General features: G+C 34.7%; 1 protein-coding gene across 2 annotated transcripts; it reads right to left on the bottom strand.

Annotated features, from left to right (window-relative positions):
- Nucleotides 1-4,280: 4,280 nt before the first annotated feature.
- Nucleotides 4,281-14,381, bottom strand: LOC138335052 (uncharacterized). Of its 2 annotated transcripts, none has more exons than XM_069283954.1 (8): nucleotides 14,061-14,381; nucleotides 12,232-12,325; nucleotides 11,816-12,048; nucleotides 8,633-8,869; nucleotides 7,332-7,485; nucleotides 6,631-6,726; nucleotides 5,956-6,051; nucleotides 4,281-5,427 (listed from the first exon to the last, which is right to left on the bottom strand). In XM_069283954.1, exons 2-8 carry the CDS (start codon nucleotides 12,268-12,270, stop codon nucleotides 5,056-5,058), a joined length of 1,227 nt encoding a protein of 408 aa, XP_069140055.1. In that variant the 5' UTR covers nucleotides 12,271-12,325; nucleotides 14,061-14,381; the 3' UTR covers nucleotides 4,281-5,055. The 2 variants fall into 2 exon arrangements, with proteins under 2 accessions (XP_069140055.1, XP_069140056.1); XM_069283955.1 differs by having other exon boundaries at nucleotides 14,088-14,381.
- Nucleotides 14,382-19,419: the final 5,038 nt, after the last annotated feature.

The following is a 19,419-nucleotide window of genomic DNA, read 5'->3' as shown; positions in this document are numbered from 1 at the left end:
AAAATACCAATACACACCTGTATAGTTATTCAATATTTATAAAAAGGTGTATGAATGTACATGTTAGACTAAGTGTAAGACATAAGATTGGTCACTTGAAATTTTGAATGGTTGATAGAGGCATAGACAAAAAAAATGAAATAAAGGCTTACATCAAAGCTCGATAAAGGAGATCCCAAACACAAAGTAACTGATTACTCCAGAAAAGCAATGTTTTAATGGGAAAGCAAACGCTCATAACTTTTATATATCGGATCTCTGCGACAATCATGTGTGATAATGATTAGTTTCATTTATCAATCTTGGTGTACTCGTACTCGTACATGTATATACCACAGAGATCTGAAAATTAGTTACAAATTATATAATCATGGACCTATCAGAGTGCCCCAAGACGTTTTAGAGCTCTAGATAAAAAAAAACGATAAAAAAAATCATACTCTTCATGGTGCTATATATCGTATATATATCGGACCTAGTGTGTAAAGCATTCATTTACTTAATGTCCAACGCGAAAACGTTACAAATGTTTTCTTATAGATACATTTAAGTTAGGAACATCTTTAAGGAATGTTTGTGAAACTGGGCCCAAGTGGAATTCTTATGTCCTGCCACTATATTGATAGTCTTAAAATTAATTAATTGATGGGCGATTGATTTTCTTTCAAAATGAATAATTCATGCACTTGACTGGGAACATCTCAACGCGTCTCGTCCCTCTTTTGACTAACTTGTTTTATTTATTATTATCAATATAAAACGGTTTGTCTAGCTATTAGCAATTTTACTGTATTGTATATACCTCTTCCTCCCATAAAAATAGTTTTTTTTTCTTAAATAATTAATATAATTAACATGGCATTGTTGAGTTCTAGATAAGAATCAGTTTATTAGTTGAACTAGGTCCATGTCTATACATTAATGTGTTGCTCTACAGTCTAAGGTGTGTTGAGCTGTTTTTTTCCAATCCTGGTTAGATATCCCTGTAAGGCTGATATGTAGAGGGGAATTATTGATTGTTTCAAATTAGTGTTGGTCCTCATACTTTTCCTTATCTAATATATAACATGCTTGCCATACAGAATGAAAGAAAGTAACAAATATGTTAGTCGTCTTTTACTAACTTGAGTGTTACAGTTCTAACGTTCTATATCATCATCACGTCTGTGATCACGGTATCCCAACAAACTTTTACTAACATTTTAGTTCTAGTATGCATTGTCGATGACGTCATCAATTTTGACACATTGCGACGTTCCTGACAATCATGACGCGATGAAAAAACTGGAAAGCAACAGGAATTTCATATTTTTTTCAAATGAGTATGGGAGAAAAAGAATCAAACATGGGTCTGTCAAGTGGACAGGGATATTTCAACCCTCGTGAAAGATTTTGGCTTTCAACCCTTGGTAAGCCTCAAAGCCTCGGGTTGACATGCCGAATATCTTTCACTCGGGTTGAGATATCGATATCCCTGTCCACTTGACAGACCCATGTAAGAATTTAGATTCTATTAATCATAGTCCGTTAACATCTGACGAGATAGTACATAAGCTTACACAGTTTCCATTGTATGTGACCCTAGTGTGAAACAATAAAATAATAACCGATAACCTACACAGAACACCACTTATTAAAACAGCTATGTTGCTGTGTATCATTGATTTACTAATTGACATAAGATGCTCTGATTCCCGTAAAAGGTTAATATTCCATAGAAAACTTTGTAAGTACGACAGAACATAAGAGCAGTAGATCCTAGCATAATTGTTAAAGACAACTTACTAGTGGTCTTTTATAGAGTGTTACTGTAGCGGCCCACGCAGATAAATAAAGGCCAAGAGACAGGACAGGATTCCATTTGGACTTCAGTACATTTTGAAAATTTAAACTTAAATCCAATACTTAAAGCTGAATACACGTGTAAAAATGCCACCAGGAATATATAAACTAAGATACAGAAAGTTAATATTAAGTAGCATAAACAAACATTGCCGGTCCTTATTGGCGCAGTGGAGGAAAGTACGGGTACTTTGGGTTGATTTTATGATTTTAGGGACCTCATACTCTGAGAACGTTTCGTTAACTTGAGTACTTACTTCAATATCAGCCCAAAATATTATCCATTAAACTCATCCCAACACAATTTAAAACGCTTCAAATAAAGCAATACCCCTTAAAACGACATGTTCAATATCAAGAGTTACCATGACTGCTTTGGAAAACATTGCTTAAAACCAACCGCCTGAATTATGTACCCGGATTATGCTAATTAAATCCTTAGAGACGCAGTGTTTTTTCTAATTTATTAACGCTGTGCGCTCACATAAACTAATTAACAAATCTATAGTCCCTAGTCAAACCTCCATGGGTTTAAAATATTTATTTTAAAATCAATCTGTAGTTTTCATTAAAGGTCGGTGTCTAGATAAGTAGCTATATGTATAGTGCATTCTAGCGGGACGTTACTTGATGCTACATAACATTATCTTAAAAGGCGACTAAATTTGATTCAGTATTTCACTTCAGATAAATGAGGTCAAGGTGAGCTTTGTTTTTTTACGACCGAATGCCCTAAGGATAGGTTAAATTACCAGTGAAAAGATGACGGCGTATGTAGTACCAACCGTCTCTATGATGCGTTCTGATTCATAAGGTACTTTGCATACTAAAGAGTTGCCTCCCTTGCAGAAATGTACCCATTGTAACATAATCAGTTCATGTCTTTTTTACTGACACCTTTGACGTTACCCTCGTTAATACTGACGTCACAATCAAAGTTACTCACGAGGGCAGATAACTTTGTAATATGCAAATACAAAATACATAAAAAGACTACTGTACTGTCGAAAGAAAATTCGAACGACCCAAAATACATGTAGAGGAATAACGACTTTAAGTTTTTAATGGGAATGTTATTTATATCTAGTCGCGAAAGTTATTAGCTAAGCTTATAAATACTATACTTATCACCACTTTCTGAACAATTTGATCAAAATAAAGTAAATGTTAAATTAAATTCTGTCGCAATTATTTGCAATTATTCGTTTTTTATTGGACTATTAAAGGATCATGAACTCCAGAATAAACAAATGACACACAATTTGAAATTAAAGTAGGATATACTGTCTGGTCAAAACATACATAGTAGCTATAGTATTTAGCATGATAATGTGTCATAGAAATGATTGCATACCTTTCCCTGAGCAATTACATAACACATTTAAAATGCACCCATTAATATTCAAATGTGTTTTGAAGTCATTCCAACAGCGTTGTGCCAATGCTGTTCATTGGCTATGACAACTTGATGATGATTTCTCCCCGGGCATGAAACTGATTGAGGTCCCTAGACTACTATCTGCCTTAACACCCAGAACCAGGCTAATTAAAACTAAGTTTTTTTTGGTATGTATTATTCATTCAAAATAAATTTGAAATGTTCTGGTTCTTTGTTACAATCATTGATCCCTGTATGTGTTATCGATGATCGAGGAGGTGAGTTATTTTTCTTCGTAACATCTTTCTTGACACACCTTATTCCCGCAAAGCTTGAATTCGCTAACCTGGTCAAGACACCACCTCACATTTGGCCTTCAGTTGTGCGCTTGCCCATCTGAGGAAGGCAGTGAGTTCCTAGCCAAGACACACTTTAGCTATAAAGGTTGTAGTTGCTGCTCAGCATAAAGGACACGAGTTTCACTATAACGAGGAGATATAACATGAATAACCGCAGCCTCCAAAACCATACATATATTCTGACAACATATCGCACATATGGGAGGCTGTCCTTAAATAACCCTGACTGTAAATAGGACGTAAATGTAAGAAACCAAACCAAACATCCACCTAAATTATAGTCAAAGAGAAAGTTATGATGTTGTCACTGCAAAGTGAAAAGCTATGAGAAAATTAACTTCTATCGAATTAGCGAGATAATTCAAAAATGTAGCTTGCCTTGTGTTCACTTACATAGGCATGGATAATGGCATCTAATAAGGGAAATGAATGCTATCGTAGCGACCTGCGTCATTCAACACGCATGGAGCTTTATAATTACTGAGCTTGGCGAGGCCTGTTTCAATATTCATAATAATACATTATGTACGGCATAACGCTTACTTCCACAATAGTCAACCAGAAATCAATAATTAAAAACAAAATCATCAAAGGGCAACAGCATTAGTACGAGTCTGATAATTAGGCTAAATGAAGTTGTGCAACATTGTTAAAGGTTGTGTATCAATGATATTGTATATAGTACACACCTGAAACATACATAATCCCAAACTCGTATTTATTGACTTTGTCATCCGCGGTTAGATATACATGTACAATAAAAACCATTTCTTGGTTTATATAAACAGGCCAAATTGTGTTACTGATGACCATTGAGAACCATCAGAAAGTCGTTTTAATAAGCAGGTGGTCTTTATAGAGAGAAGGACGCAAAGGAATGTTTGATTGTAATCAAAGAGTTGAACATAAGACACACGAGGTAGCAGCACATTAAAAAATGTGTTTCATCTTCATGGTCGATTGTTTTCACATGGTTTATCCGTGGCGCCACGACGATGTTTGATTGCCTTTGTAGTTTCTTCTGATAGAAGTGGAAGACTCCTTGATACTACGACGGACTATGGCACCGGCAGATCATAATACGCATCTAGTTATTACAGCAGGGACTGGTTATCACCAATCGAAAGCAAGTATCGTCAATTGGACGATAGACAAAAAGGCTGTTTTAATGAAATTGGTAGTCTTGGAAAGCGGGAAGGTTGAACTTACATAGAATCAAGTCAATACCTGAATCTGATGGCAGATTAACATCAACGCAGGTAAAAAATGCGGTGCCTGGTGCAGAAATGATTCGTATTTTACGTCGTGTGTCTTTTCTGTAAGCCGTTTTTTCACAACTATCGAAGTTGTTTATTGTATCGTTTCCATGACGACTGATATTGCCATCAGACATGATATAACTGACCTGAAAATATATTACATACACTACTGTGGTGAGTGTAGACGCCTTGAGAAATATCCATTGATCTAATATAATTAAAATTGTCCACTCTTTTGTCTTCTGTCTTCACCAGTTCCATTCCTTGAATTAGCGCCTCGTTTTGGTTTCGCTGGTTCGGCATCCGCCCATCCCTTAGCAACCACAGCACCTTGAGCATGAGACAACAACACTGGCCATACCAACGAGTCCATGACCTTGCCTTCAGTTCTGTAATACTGATACCTGGAAAGGTCAAACGCGTAACCTTTCTTCTTAGTAAGGTCAAATGTCATAGCGGGATCTTGAACGCACATGCACCAAGTGACTTCAATGCATTTGCTAACGTAGTTCCTAATGTTTTTATTATTTTTCATCGACTGTGATATGTTCTGTTTCTTGAACTCTTCTATATCATTCACGGTGTATAACTGAAAAAAGGGAAAAAATCAAAGAAATAAATAGTAGGCAAATATTTTCAATTGCTAATGGTTAATGTTGTGTAATCTAAAAATAAAACTCAATAAATTCATTACACGTTTGTTCATAAGTACAAAATTAATTATTTATTGGTAGCACTCTGAGATTGACAGTTAATATATCCCCAATAATCCACAGTAATTGTTATATTGTTATTATCATTATGAATTTTTAAAATGTGAATATGTTGAAATCATGCGTGAGTGTGACTTTGAATACGGTCTTAAGCAATACTGGATTGGATTTCATTTCCTGTTTCCTGTTGTATTCGACTGCGGTATATGGTGGATTTAGATTGATTATACTACTCTGCCGTCCTCATCTATTCAAAATATCCACTCAGTCTTAGATTCAAATAAACAACATTGTGTGATGCTTCATCTCGAATCTTTTTTTAATTACATTTTTTAGATTAGAAAGCAATAATATCCGAATCTAATGATTCTTAATATTTCAGAAAAAAGCTGATCTCTACTGACCTTAGTAATTGCATCCAGTGTTCTGTCTGTCACCTTTCGACGGTAGATTTCTGCCTCCGTGCCACCGACCAACTTCAGATCATATTTTGACAAGGGCTAAAACATCATGAAAATCTTTAATTTATTAGTTAAAACGTAATGTGAAACCACAAAAACCAATACATTTTACAGCTAAAATATCACTTACAACATTCAGCAAAAATGTGGTATAAAAATACAATATCATCCGAAATTAATCGCAACCTGCTTGTTAGAACAGTATGGTCTAAAACTGTAATCGTGGATATTTTCGTGAGAACTTAATTTTGCGATTTTCATGCATAAAACGCGTTGCTGTTATTTTCGCGATAGATACACTTTTAGACTTCTAACAAAATATTTATACATGTACAAAATATTACGGTCGGGAAAGTTTTCGCGATCAAGCGAGTTTCTCATAATTAGCGTAAATTCCCCCTAGCGAAAATATCAATGTTTACAGTATCTATGGATGATTTCACTTCGCCCAATCCAAAGCTAGTTAGCGCAGCGACGTAGGCCAGGCGAATTCGTCTATGGATATCTGTCGAATCTAAACATATGCACCAACATTGGTAAATATATTTTGCTTCTAGTCTATCAATACAAAATGTTTGGAAAAAAAAAAAATTTCTATTGCAATAGATTTAAATTTACCCGGCCTCCTGTAGATTGCAACAATATCTCATTTGTTCCATCCACAATTTGTTTCAGCTGTTCTGCGGATTTCTTTTTAGCATACTCTTGAATCTCCTGTATAAAATGATATTTATCAGTTTAAAGGAAGTGTTAAAATAAAAGAATACTCAATCTGATTAAATCACATATCCTTATTCTCACCACTCAGCTTTATATGGGGGCGAGAAAAATGACATATCAAAAATTTAATCAGATACGCCACGTTTACACCGCATGATATCATGACGTCAGTTTATTATCTTCAGGTTCAAAAGGTTAGTGCGCGAAATCTGTCATACATTAGGAGGTTAGTCCGGTGGCTTATGTAATTCCGTGGGCGTTTCGTAATGAAGGTTGACATCATATATCAAAATGTTCAGTAGGCCACCCTCTTTTTAAAAAATAATGGTGTCAATTTTGACGATGTGGAAGGGTCAAGGGTCAAAGGTCAAGTGGTTTATTCGCTGAAAAACGACTAAAACCTGGCAGGAGTGAGATCGTATTTTGAATTTCAGAGGATTTTTCTCTTTAATATATGTGATATGTCTAATTGTTTCACTAAAGATTAGTTGACCGAGAAATCTCTCACGGTTAAAACCGGTTACAAATCAGTGAATTGTGGGAGAAAATCTATTCCATTGACTTCGTAAAGGGATTACTATGATTATAAAATATCTTACCACCAGAATATTAAAGAGCAGCTCTGTACATTTCCGGTACTCGATACCGGAAGCTTCCAGTGTTTGAAGCGCCTCCTCCCACTCTCTCTCGAAGACAGCAGTATATTGCTGGCCCACTTTTTCTTTATCGCTGGTCACATGTCCTTCTCCAACTCTGGTAAATAAACATATTTTCCGGAATTAGATTTACCGAAACACAACGAAAATGTATAAGGAACATACACAACCTAACTAATTCTCCCAATTTATCACAATATATGTTTATGAATATTACAGTATCAAGTATTGTATCTAGCAGTCACACTATCTTATTAAATAATGGATACACAGCAGTTAATACAACATTTACGACTAAATAAGTGTTTAGAAATAGAGATGGTATTGCCTCATAACATATTTGGGTCATAGAAAACAGATAAAACATATAAAAACTGTTTATACACTTAAGTTTGGGAAAAAAACTTCAATCAATTAAATCGATAGATTATTAAATATAGTTCCAAAATGAGATTGGCACTAAAAATATGTTTGCCTGAAAAATACTAAATTACGGTAACAAATATTTATGATTACACCTAAATTATATAAGCTGAATCCCGTCTTCATTTCATTTCTTCTTTACGTATTGAATATTATGTTGAAAAATGAGGTACTATAAAGAAGTCGATGGTGTCCGATAGACAAAAGCAACATTCATTATCGTTATAGGCTTAACGAAGCGTCATCGCAATACGACCAAATATGTGTTTGTTTGTATGTTTGTTTGATTGATTATTCTAACGTCCTGTTAACAGCCAGGGTCATGTCTGGACGAACTCGCATGTATGCGGTGTGTTGTGTGTATGAAGTGCGTAGTGCGTGTTGGGGAGACTGCGGTACGTTCGTGTTGAGTCTTCTTGTATAGTGAAACTCTTGCCCTTTTTATAGTGTTATATCACTGAAGTATGCCACCGAAGACACCAAGCGACACACCCTACGCGGTCACACTATACTGACAATGGGCGAACCAGTCGCCCCATTCCCTGTATGCTGAGCGCTAGGTAGGAGCAGCAGAAACTACCACTTTTATTGACTATGGTGTGTGTCTCGGCCAGGGAGACAGAACCCAGAGCCTTCATCACAGATGTGAGCGTTCAATAGAAGGCCAAAAGTGAGGGAGTGTCAAGGGAGACGTAAGGAAGAAGAACGTTACATATGAAAAAGAGAAAAAAACAAGATCCTTAATTTATTCGCCTTTTACGATCATGCAATAGGGGCAGCAGGTTCGTTCCATTGGGACTCCTCACATCATTAACTCTCACCTATTTCCTGATGACGTAAACACATCACCCCGAGACCCGGAAGGTGTGGCCTCACCCAGGCGCCGTCGGTACAAATGCGCCTCGGCGCTCCGGTGGTCTAGTTCCCTGTTTAGACGCGCAATTTCCTTATGCAAAGCTTCGGTGTTATCGGATGTGTCCTGACCAGGTCTTAATAGTAACTTACTGGGCTGAGTTCGAGTGGTAACTATATCCGGTGTCCCCGCCCAAATGGCCTCCCTATAAGCAAATACATGTAAAATATTTTTTCCTACCAATTCAAAAAGAGTAAAAATATTTCTTTATAATTTGTCCGGTTTCAGGATCGCAAAAGTCATTTCGGAGACTGGATTGCCTGCCGTAGTTTTTCTACTCTCCGCTAGGCAGCGCTCGGTACAATCTTAGGGTTTAAGAGCGCAGCCTATCGGAGATAATTGGTACTAATGTAAGTAATCCAGTTTAGACAATAAGAAAAATTGTTAAGCCACAACCTTTTATCAATCTGTCTATACATCCCAAGGCGTCTCAAGGTCTGGTGCTGGATTTCCAACAGTCCGGGAAGAATCTTGAGACAATCGTTCATTACTGTGTGGGATACGGTACTTCAGAAACGGATACACTGCATCTAAACATATTTTCCGATACATTAGGCCATTAGTGTGATAACCTGGTTATTCAAATTACTTTTTAATGCCAACTTATCGTGGAGTGAATAGAAACAGTCAATAAGATTAGAGAGGAAGCCGGTACATCACCATCAGTAATGCAAATTCATGGCCGTAAGCGAATTAATGTCCATTAGTGGACTATAACAAAACTGTGTGACAATGCTAATACTACACTATACACAATGAAATCCCCGAGTCGGACAATGTTTATGTATAGCTTTTCTTAGCAAATCTTTTTTATGATTATAAATCCATACATACTCAGCAATTTTTTTCGAAAAAATGTTGTTGGGTTTTTTTCGAAAAAAAAAATGTTTTTTTTGTTTTTGTTTTTTTTTTCGAAAAGGATAGAAAATGATTACTAATATAGAGAAAGAAAAAGCCAAAAATCCAAAAATCTAAAATGATTAACACACAAAACACAAATTTGTACGCAGACTTATAAATATACAAACAGAGGTATGCTGAGAAAATATTCTCCGCTTCAACAATTACAACCGCAATGCTACAAATGCAATACAAAACAGTTTAAAATGTTGGGCTTTCTAAACTAAATATTTTCTGATAGAATTATTTTTAAATATTGATTTTTTATTTTTCTGTACTATTTCTGAACCGACCTTTTGACAATTATATATTCAGACGAAAATTGTTGTCGATCGAGGACAACCAGTTAATAAGCTAAATATTTTCATCTACCTTTATCTCATTGATGATGTAATCTAGACTCCAACAGCAATATCATGTTACCTGCTGGTATTCCCCTTCGGAACCACATAACATCTAGCTTCTATGTTTAAGTTGTCATTTCGATATTTTAAAAATTTTGTTTACAAACAACACAGCTAATGGATATTAGCATTAGTGCCAAGTTCATTTTGACGTGTTTTAGATTTAACTCTGCAGGTTGTCATTGATAGCAGTAGTTTTCCCACTGGGCCTATTGACTATTCATGTGAACTGGCATAGAACGAAAATGTTAAAACTCAGTCGATGTTTCATTTTTTAACCTTAATATCGATATGGCATGCCGTATTGCGTTACATGAGCGAATATTGTATGTAGTCGTAACATAGCATACCTGTCTCTGTTAAGAATGTATTCTTTTGAGGTTTCAGTCCCGTTGAAGTTTCGTTCCGACATTGATTAAAGAATTTATGAGATTTTCAAATACAATTTATCAATATCTGTAGCAAGTTGCCAGTCGCAAAATTTTGTAAAAAATTACATTTTTTAGTAGATTTTTCATACGGTGATTTTAAGAAATGGGAGAGCCACAGTTTTACCATTTTTTACTGAAACTGTTTTTACTTAAATCATCACTGCGCAAGCATTTTTAGCTGTATAGAACAATTTTTTGCTGAAGATCTTGACTAGGTTTGTGATATTTAAAATATTGAGCATAAATGTGTGAAATGATATAGTTTTGTCACTCTTATTTAACATTTAATGGTAATTTGAGCACTTATATATTTTACTCAGAAATACTCAAAATTAACAAATATTCAAATAGGGCAAAAAAGTACCTTAAGCACACGCCCCCCCCCCATTTTTCTTCCTGATTTGGAAAGAACAACCCTTTCCTTATTGATATGCAAAAAATATTGTAAACAAATACGTGTCAGTCGGCGGATTTACCTTGAATAAAACAATTTAACGAATGAACATGCATCTGATACGTAATCATTTTCATCTTTAATATATTTTTATTGCAATTTTTTTTCTTTTAAACGTTTTTACAGTGATTTGTGCGATATATAACTTAACATAACTGGCGAGTAAAACTTACGATTTTCACATATGAATCACGACGTAATGATGCAAAAACATCGCCAGATTTTTGGTTTTCGTCCACGGATAAGCCGCACTGGTGTATAAGCCGCACTCCCGATTTTCAGGGGGAAAAGTCGCGGCTTATACTCCGGAAAATACGGTAAGCACACGGCAAAATTCCCATTATCTTTGAGTGACAATAGCTCAAAAACAAGCACATGGATATATGATTTTTCTTCCGTTTTCTTTTATGGTATGAACTCTTATTTCCAAAAATCTATATGAGAAAAAAAGTTTAATACAAGAAAATTTTGACTTTTCAGGGGAGTACATCCTTATGAAATCTGTCCTAACCACATCTCAAAACGGTGTAGTACTAAGGAACCCATTAGTAATTTAACATCACATCTGACATGTTGGATGCTTGAAAGCAACAGAACGTTTCCCGCAAAGTGTCACAATAAAAGAGACATTTACCATCACTATCCATTCATATAGCTGGTTATTTTCGCGGACCAAAATTTCTCATCAAAAATCATATGTGAGAGGTTTTTAATTTTCGCGATATGGATTTAAGTTTAAATATATTTTAACTATTTTTCAATATTTCGCCGATCAAATTTTTGCGATCCTAGCAATGTCTTGCGATATCGCGAAATATAAAAAATAACCGGTTATACGATCCTATTCCTTTTTAATTTGGATATTTAGTTTTTTTTAATTATGCCATATTTTCTGTACCTACCAATCCGTTACTCGAGCGTTTGTCATCGGTGACAGCTCCCGAGGGGATCTAGCTGTCGTTGTCCCTTGTTTCATGGTGAGCATTACTGGCCGAATTGTCTCCTGGTAAGGACGATTTGGATCTCGATATCCCGACTTCTCTAATGCCAATCTCAGCTTCATGTTCTCCAACCTCAATTTCTGGCACTCCGTACATGCTGGGAATTTTGTCCTTTCTAAAACTACTGCCCGGTACTGACAATACAATAATGTTAAAGTTGAGTTATTGATTATTTTGTGGCTCAATTCATGACTTTTTGATGTTCTGTAATGTTATTTTATGTCCTATCTCTATGGATTTCCGGGTTTCCCGGTTTCAGGCCAGAGGTGATGGACTTGTGGTACATGTAGAAGAATGATTAAGATAGAACAACTTACCTGGTCCCGAGGACTCGCCACAAGTTTGCTATACTGCATACTGTTATCCTACTCAGGTACGTTTATATAGAACGACCGTAGATATACCGCAAGGCTGTGAATCAAAAGATAATACACTGTATTGACGTTAATAACGCGGAGATAGCTATGTTTTGTAACGTGCTTAAATTCCGTGAAAAAATAATCGGAGATGGTCTAGTTACACATTCATTGCTTTAAATGTAAATGATGCATTTGGTGTACCAGTGTTAGCTAAATGTATACTAGAATACCAATATGCGTTAATCAAATCAAATCATTTTTTTAGATTTACTCTTTATCTTGGCATGGTATGCTTATTTCAATTTGATATACCATAGACACTTATAATAAGACGTAATCGAAAATAAGCCTGTAACTACCTAAGATAAAAAGTTAGCCAATTCGAAAATAAGTCAGTTCTTGAAAATAAGCCCGTTCTTGAAAATAAGGCTATAATATCTTACTATCAAAGAAAATAATTTTATTTTCAAGTTTTTAGGGTATTTAAACGAATGCAATATCATTACATGTGCAATTGTATGTTTTATTTTGAACCATTAATATAAACATTAAAATGATAACCTTTGAATATAGGAAAAAGAAATAGAAACCAAATAATTGAACATGTCAATTCTATATTATATATATATGGTTGTCTCCATTCATATTACATATTATTTAATATACTGTTTACGAACAGCGAATCTGGTTACTTTGTACGAGACACTTCTCTCTGACACAAAACAACAGGTACATCGATATACACTTGTAACCGTTCTGTATACAATAAAAAACAATATGCGGACGTCTTTAGGTGGGTATGTCAATAACGTCATGGCTCGTTACACTGTTAAATTTGTATATTGGTAACACAACCAAGGCTTTAATCTTCTTAAGTTGAACAAATTACGATTGAATACAAATGACTGTCTTTAAATGTAAAGTTACTTTTCAGAGTACTCTTTTGTCATATGTCACCAAAAAATATGTTCAGGGACACATTTTTACATATACTTCAGATTATTTATTTAGGTTATAAACTTTACATTACAGCATATATTAAAGTAGTTTAAATAGTATATGCCAACAAATTCTGATACGCTCCTTTGAAGTATTTTCAATCGCCAAATGATTTTTTTTTTCATATTCAACTTCTTTGTGTTTATCAACTATTACTAATATAGATTTTTTAGAGTTTCAATTATCATTGGAATGAAATCTACATCGTACATATTGCAAATAATATTCAAATTAACATCTAGTGGAAAACTATTGGACGAGAAAGCGAAAATGTTGAATTCTGAAACATGCTGTATGAAATGGAATAAGAACGAATAATTTCAACCAGAAAAAACTGCAATTAGTCAACATAAGAGGGCCATCTCTATCAAATAAAGACAAAATAATGTGTATTTAGGCTTATTAGATAGCTTGTCTTTCAACACAAAAGTTATACACTCACGCTAAAGAAAGACATTATAGATAAAATTGTTTTTGAAATACATGTATAAGTGACAAAACCACATGTTCACAAATAAAACAATTCCCTTAGTTGGATTGAAATTCATTTTGAATATGTACTTCGTTTTTTCATATCTTAGCTAAGAAAGACTTAGAACATATTCAGAATGTACCGAATAAATTTCAAAATGATTAAGGGAATTGTTTTATGTATATGGACAAATACGTAATTTTGTTGACATATTCATAACGCGAAGTTGTGAGGTTAACATCAAACATATAAACAATTTAATTATGATCTTCGTCTACTATATGATAATTGCTAGATATGCAAAATTTACACAAACCTGAACACAGACATGGAAGTCACATACCAGAGGAGGATCCCTTGGCTTTGCGACACTATAATACTCGATGTTCTTCTAATGCTGTCACTCTCTGGTCCCTATCCAAAATGCTAAGTGTATTGTATTTATCCGCCAAATGCCTTGCACAAACATTAAACTCTCTAAAATTATCGGGTTGAATGTCTTCGTCAACTACTACCAAAATATGTTTGTGTATACATAACGGTGCTTTTCCAAAGTCGGTGTAATAAATTACCTTCGGCGACGAACAAAGCTACACTCATCCATATAGATAACGTAATTTGCATAGGATTTGATAGAAAATCATAAATATCTGTACAGAATGTAGTAGACTAACACTGTTGAATGACCCATACATAGCTTATCCTACCCCGACACACTCTGAATACCAATGAGTAAATATTGATGTACTTATTATTTATGTGGCGATTGGTTTATGTAGTTTTGTAAACAAGTTAAGCGTGAACTATGTCTGGTAGAGATAAGATGTTTGGAAGAGTATGTATATAAAATTCATATTTAGAATGTGAAAGCCGCCGTCCCTTTGATGTTTCTGTTTCTTGATTCGCTGGTTTATTAAACGGTCCGACTTTTGTAGGTTTCTTTGTTTCTAGCCTCCACTAATGACAGTTGCCGCGTAGTGATTGTAGGTCGGTGGTTTTCTCCGTGTACCCCAGCTATTCCCTCCTCCTATAACTGGCATCCCCTTAAACGACCCTACTCATTATCTCGCTCTGAGGGAGGACACATTTAGGCTCTTCTAAATCAAAGAACAGACATGTTCATTATGAAAAATATGACTTAGTTAAAAAAAAGAAAGAAAGGCAGAGGATGCAATATTTTTCCTTAGTGAACAAAATCTGATATCTTCTTAACGATGGTAAACGTTAATTAGACAGAACATGATACTGATTACTCCGGTGGTGCGTGTGTAAAGTGTGTGCGGTTTTAGGGAGACTACAGTATTCTAGTGTTGTGTGCTATTATAATAGTGGAACTCTTGCTACCAGAGACATAGAAGAATGACACGTTATCCGGATAACGGACCAACCAGTCGTCCCACTTCCTTTATGCTGAGTGTTATAGACTTTGGTGTGTCTTGGGCGGAGGACAGAGCTCAAAGCCTACCTCACAGGGGTGAGTGCTTAACACATAACGAAAAGTGAGACAGTGTCAAAGGAGACGTACAAAGTATATGACAGTTGGTTAAAGAGAATAGGAAGTACAATTCTTAAAACTTTATGTCGAATATACATGAATGTTTACATCTAAAAGTGTGTCTTCCATATTTTAAAATGCCTGAACTACTAATCGACGATGTATTGTGTACTGTAAGATGGCCACCTTTTTAACATTGACATGAGGATCAGTGGTCAGTCCTTTCTAAACCCGATTCATGTCAAAGTTTACGTCAACTAATGTAACTTTTATACAACTAAATCAAACTGTTTCACTATGGTATGTTTAAGTATTGTTATAATCATTATTTTTACCAATGTATCGTGAAATCGAGATCTAATTGTCAAACACTCGAAATTTTGTATCAAGATGATGCCAATGGCATGCATTACTAAACAATTATTAAACTGTGTAGACGACCTCTGGTTTCATAATTGATTTTGTCCAGAAATACCACCAGGGCCTTAGAGTAAATCCAAACAAAATCTTCAAAAATCAATAAAAATATTCGAGTCGAATCCGCTTATCAACATCATTAATCACAAGACTAAAGCAAGCATTCACCTGACAAGGACATCCTTTATGTCATTAGGGCGTTTGTATTCTATACATATATTGTTGTCAATGTTACAAACGCAGAACGTTGCCACGCTGAATCTTTATTTTATGCATTACTTAAACAAATTTGTTACCAATTGTTGCGAAACTTTTTGAAAATCGATGTTATGTCAAACAGCGTTGTGTATAATTACAGGGTTATAAACGTTGGTTTGTGAAGGACTTTATGTCAATCTATGCCATAATATGGAGATATCGATCACCTCTGTTACAGAAAGTGTGTCGTATCATTACACAGTCGCGAAGGTTCGCTATACTATTCGTTTTATTATTTCACTTTTTGAACATATCAGAACCTTGATTATGGATATGCTGCATACCCGGAGATCTTAACTTAATTTGATTTTCTATTGCTTACAATAAAAAACAAGATCGTTTTAGGGTGACCGTTCCTAAGGAAGACTTTTTTCTATCTCGTTATATTCATTTTTGCTTGTTACGAGCATTTTCATTGGCTTAAAAATTTACTTTATCAGCCCATAAAGGAAAAAATGAACGTTGCTTCTGATTGGAGATGACGGCGCATTAATTTCATAGACAAAAGAGTCCCAAAATGAATTTTAAATGTTGAAGAGATTATCTTTAGTAAATTGATTATAAGGATTAATTTGAATAGATTTTTTATGTTATGGAGATATAACTCTGAGTGTATCTCATCATAAACCGCTTCGCGGTTTATTTAGAGTTCACTCAGATTTTTGTGTTATATCTCCATAACATAAAAAATCTATTCAAGTTAATCCTTAAATAACGAGATAAGGAGATCTCATTATAACAAGATAGTTATCTCAAGATAGCTACCTACGGAAGCTATACGTGCCGTTGTATTTTCATTAAGATAACTTATCTCGTTATAATTATAACAAGATAGCTTTCTCGTTATAACTATTTTGTTATAACAAGATAGCTACCTACGGAAGCCTATACGTGCCATGTTGTATTTTTTCATCAAGATAACTTATCTCGTTATAATTATAATAAGATAGCTTTCTCGTTATAGCAAGAAAACTATTTTGTTATAAGGAAATAGCTACCTACGGAAGCCTATACGTGCCATGTTGTATTTTTCATTAAGATAACTTATCTCGTTATAATTATAACAAGATAGCTTTCTCGTTATAACAAGCAAAATTGAATTATTTTGTTATAAGGAAATAGCTACCTACGGAAGCCTTTACGTGCCATGTTGTATTTTTTATCAAGATAACTTATTTCGTTATAATAAGATAACTATCACGTTATAACAAGAAAGCTATCTCGTTGTAACGAGATAACTATCTTGTTATAACGTGATAACCTATCACTTTATAACAAGATAGCTATCTCTTTATAACAAGATAGCCTTCTCCTTATAACAAGAAAACTATTTTGTTATAACGAGATAAGCTATCTTGATAAAAAATACTACATGGCACGTATAGGCTTCCGTAGGTGACAGTCCCTGTATGCATTGTTTGTGTGTGTTTATCTGTTCGCCAGCTTATCATAAAAACGAGTCTAGCTTAAGGTTGTACATAACTGAAGCTATGGCTGAGGACATTGAACATCACCTTGTTGGTTATGGGAGACTGTGGTACGTTGCATTGTGCCTCGTTACAATATTGGAACGCTCGCCAATTTGGTGTAGAAATACATGAAAAAGTCCTTTGTGACTACAGTATGTCAAAGTATTGGGTCACCCCTTTATAGACCACCTCGACACTTAATCTTAGAATTCTCTTTCGTTTTAATAACTGAAATACTATTAAATATCACCGTATGTTTCACTGTTAACGTTAAAGGCTGATACATACCCAGAAAAAGCATGCCCACTGTTTATAGATTCATGTTATAGGTCTAGATCATTCAAGGAATTACTATAGCTGTCTGTGACATGTGTGTGTATGAGTGTGTGTGCGTGTGGTGTTTGTGTGTGTGTGTGTGATTTCAACGCTTGTCTCTTTAGGCACATGTCATTGACGTTGACCTCCTATGGCTATTTTTAACCGTTTCCTTAAAAGGCGGCTGCAAAGATGCGTCAATGACATGTGTCTTTTTTGTGGAAGTGTTTTCGTTTTGCTTACGTGCTGAATCGTCATAACAATTAGATTAGATTAGGCCTTCACTGATGTGGTACCACATTGATACACCCGGAAAGGTATTGTACGAGCCGTGAACAAACAGATATCATCAAATTGTCAGATATGCATGGACGATTCCCTTAGCGTGAATTGTTTTGCTAATCCAAAATGAATCATTAATTTGTCGTATTTCGAATTTCTAACGATTAAAAAATCCTTTGTTTATGACCAATGTGAACAATTAGCTATCGTACTGTAGTCAGATGAGTGATCAGTTGACTACTGTACCTAGATACTATGGTTAATAATGTAGACGGTGTGTTATATGCACACATCAAAGTAGATACAGTAAAACCTCACCTTACATATATTTGATTAGCTGGTTTATATTCTGCTTTTTTTCTTCTATTGCTATCATTTTTTCAAGACAACATTATTATTTCAACAACGCGTTGTAAACATCAAAAATAGATTTAATTAGTTGGTACCTATGCTTTTATCTTTCCAGTTGTTAGTATTTCAAGTAAAATGTATGCATTGCGCTGTTTAGATATACCACCATTGAGGTAATTTAAAGCTGTATTTATATGTGGATATGAATGATTGAGACATAAAAAATAAAGTCACATTCTGCCCGAGGGTCATTAAATTTATGAAAATAAAGTTATTATTTACCGCATACAATGTATCCTCAGACGACACAAGAGTATTGTATGGGTTATAACAGTTTTACACTTATACGTAAGAAAGTTAAATAGTTTTTTTCCTGGAAAATTCAGGTAGAGTACATTTCAATTGCCTACGTCACTGAACATGCCCAAGTATCACTAGATTCTTAGTAACATGTGCGTATATTTTTAAATTAATCATAGAAATCGATCGGATCGATTATTTTTTTCCGATGAAATACACGTCAAACTTGCTGAATGATTGATTTTTTAATCTTTGGATTCTCTTGAGAACTAGGCCAAATACAAATAACAGAATACTTTGGATTCTATATGAGACCCGTTGGAAACAACAAGGAGAAATACTATCAATTACAATACTGTTTACTATTTCAGTGAAAAGCAGTGACAATAACAGTTCTACTAAACTCCATTAACATAACTACTGTTTAAAGGGTAGTTAAAGACTAATTGGCAAATGTTTAACTGTTATTATTTATGTCAATTGGCTATCCAACAGTTGAACATTATCATCAAGTCTTATTGGAAGTCAGCAGATACGAACTTTAAAATCGTTCCAGATGCAATATAATTTGTAAATGTTTATTTTATCAGACTTTAGAAGTCGTGTTTTTGCTGTTTTGTTACTAATACGAAGTCTAAAGGGTATTGCTTGAGCGTTTCATGTTATTATAACTAGATTGTCTCTGAGGTGGATTCGCGTGGATCTTCTTTGCGATTGAACCTTAAAAAATGCCTTACAATATTATATATCAATTATTGACATTATTTCGGTCCATATGTTGTTATATC

Source organism: Argopecten irradians, chromosome 11 (genome assembly GCF_041381155.1).
Source record: "Argopecten irradians isolate NY chromosome 11, Ai_NY, whole genome shotgun sequence".
Classification (NCBI taxonomy): domain Eukaryota; kingdom Metazoa; phylum Mollusca; class Bivalvia; order Pectinida; family Pectinidae; genus Argopecten; species Argopecten irradians.
This window is presented reverse-complemented; position numbering and strand designations above follow the sequence as displayed.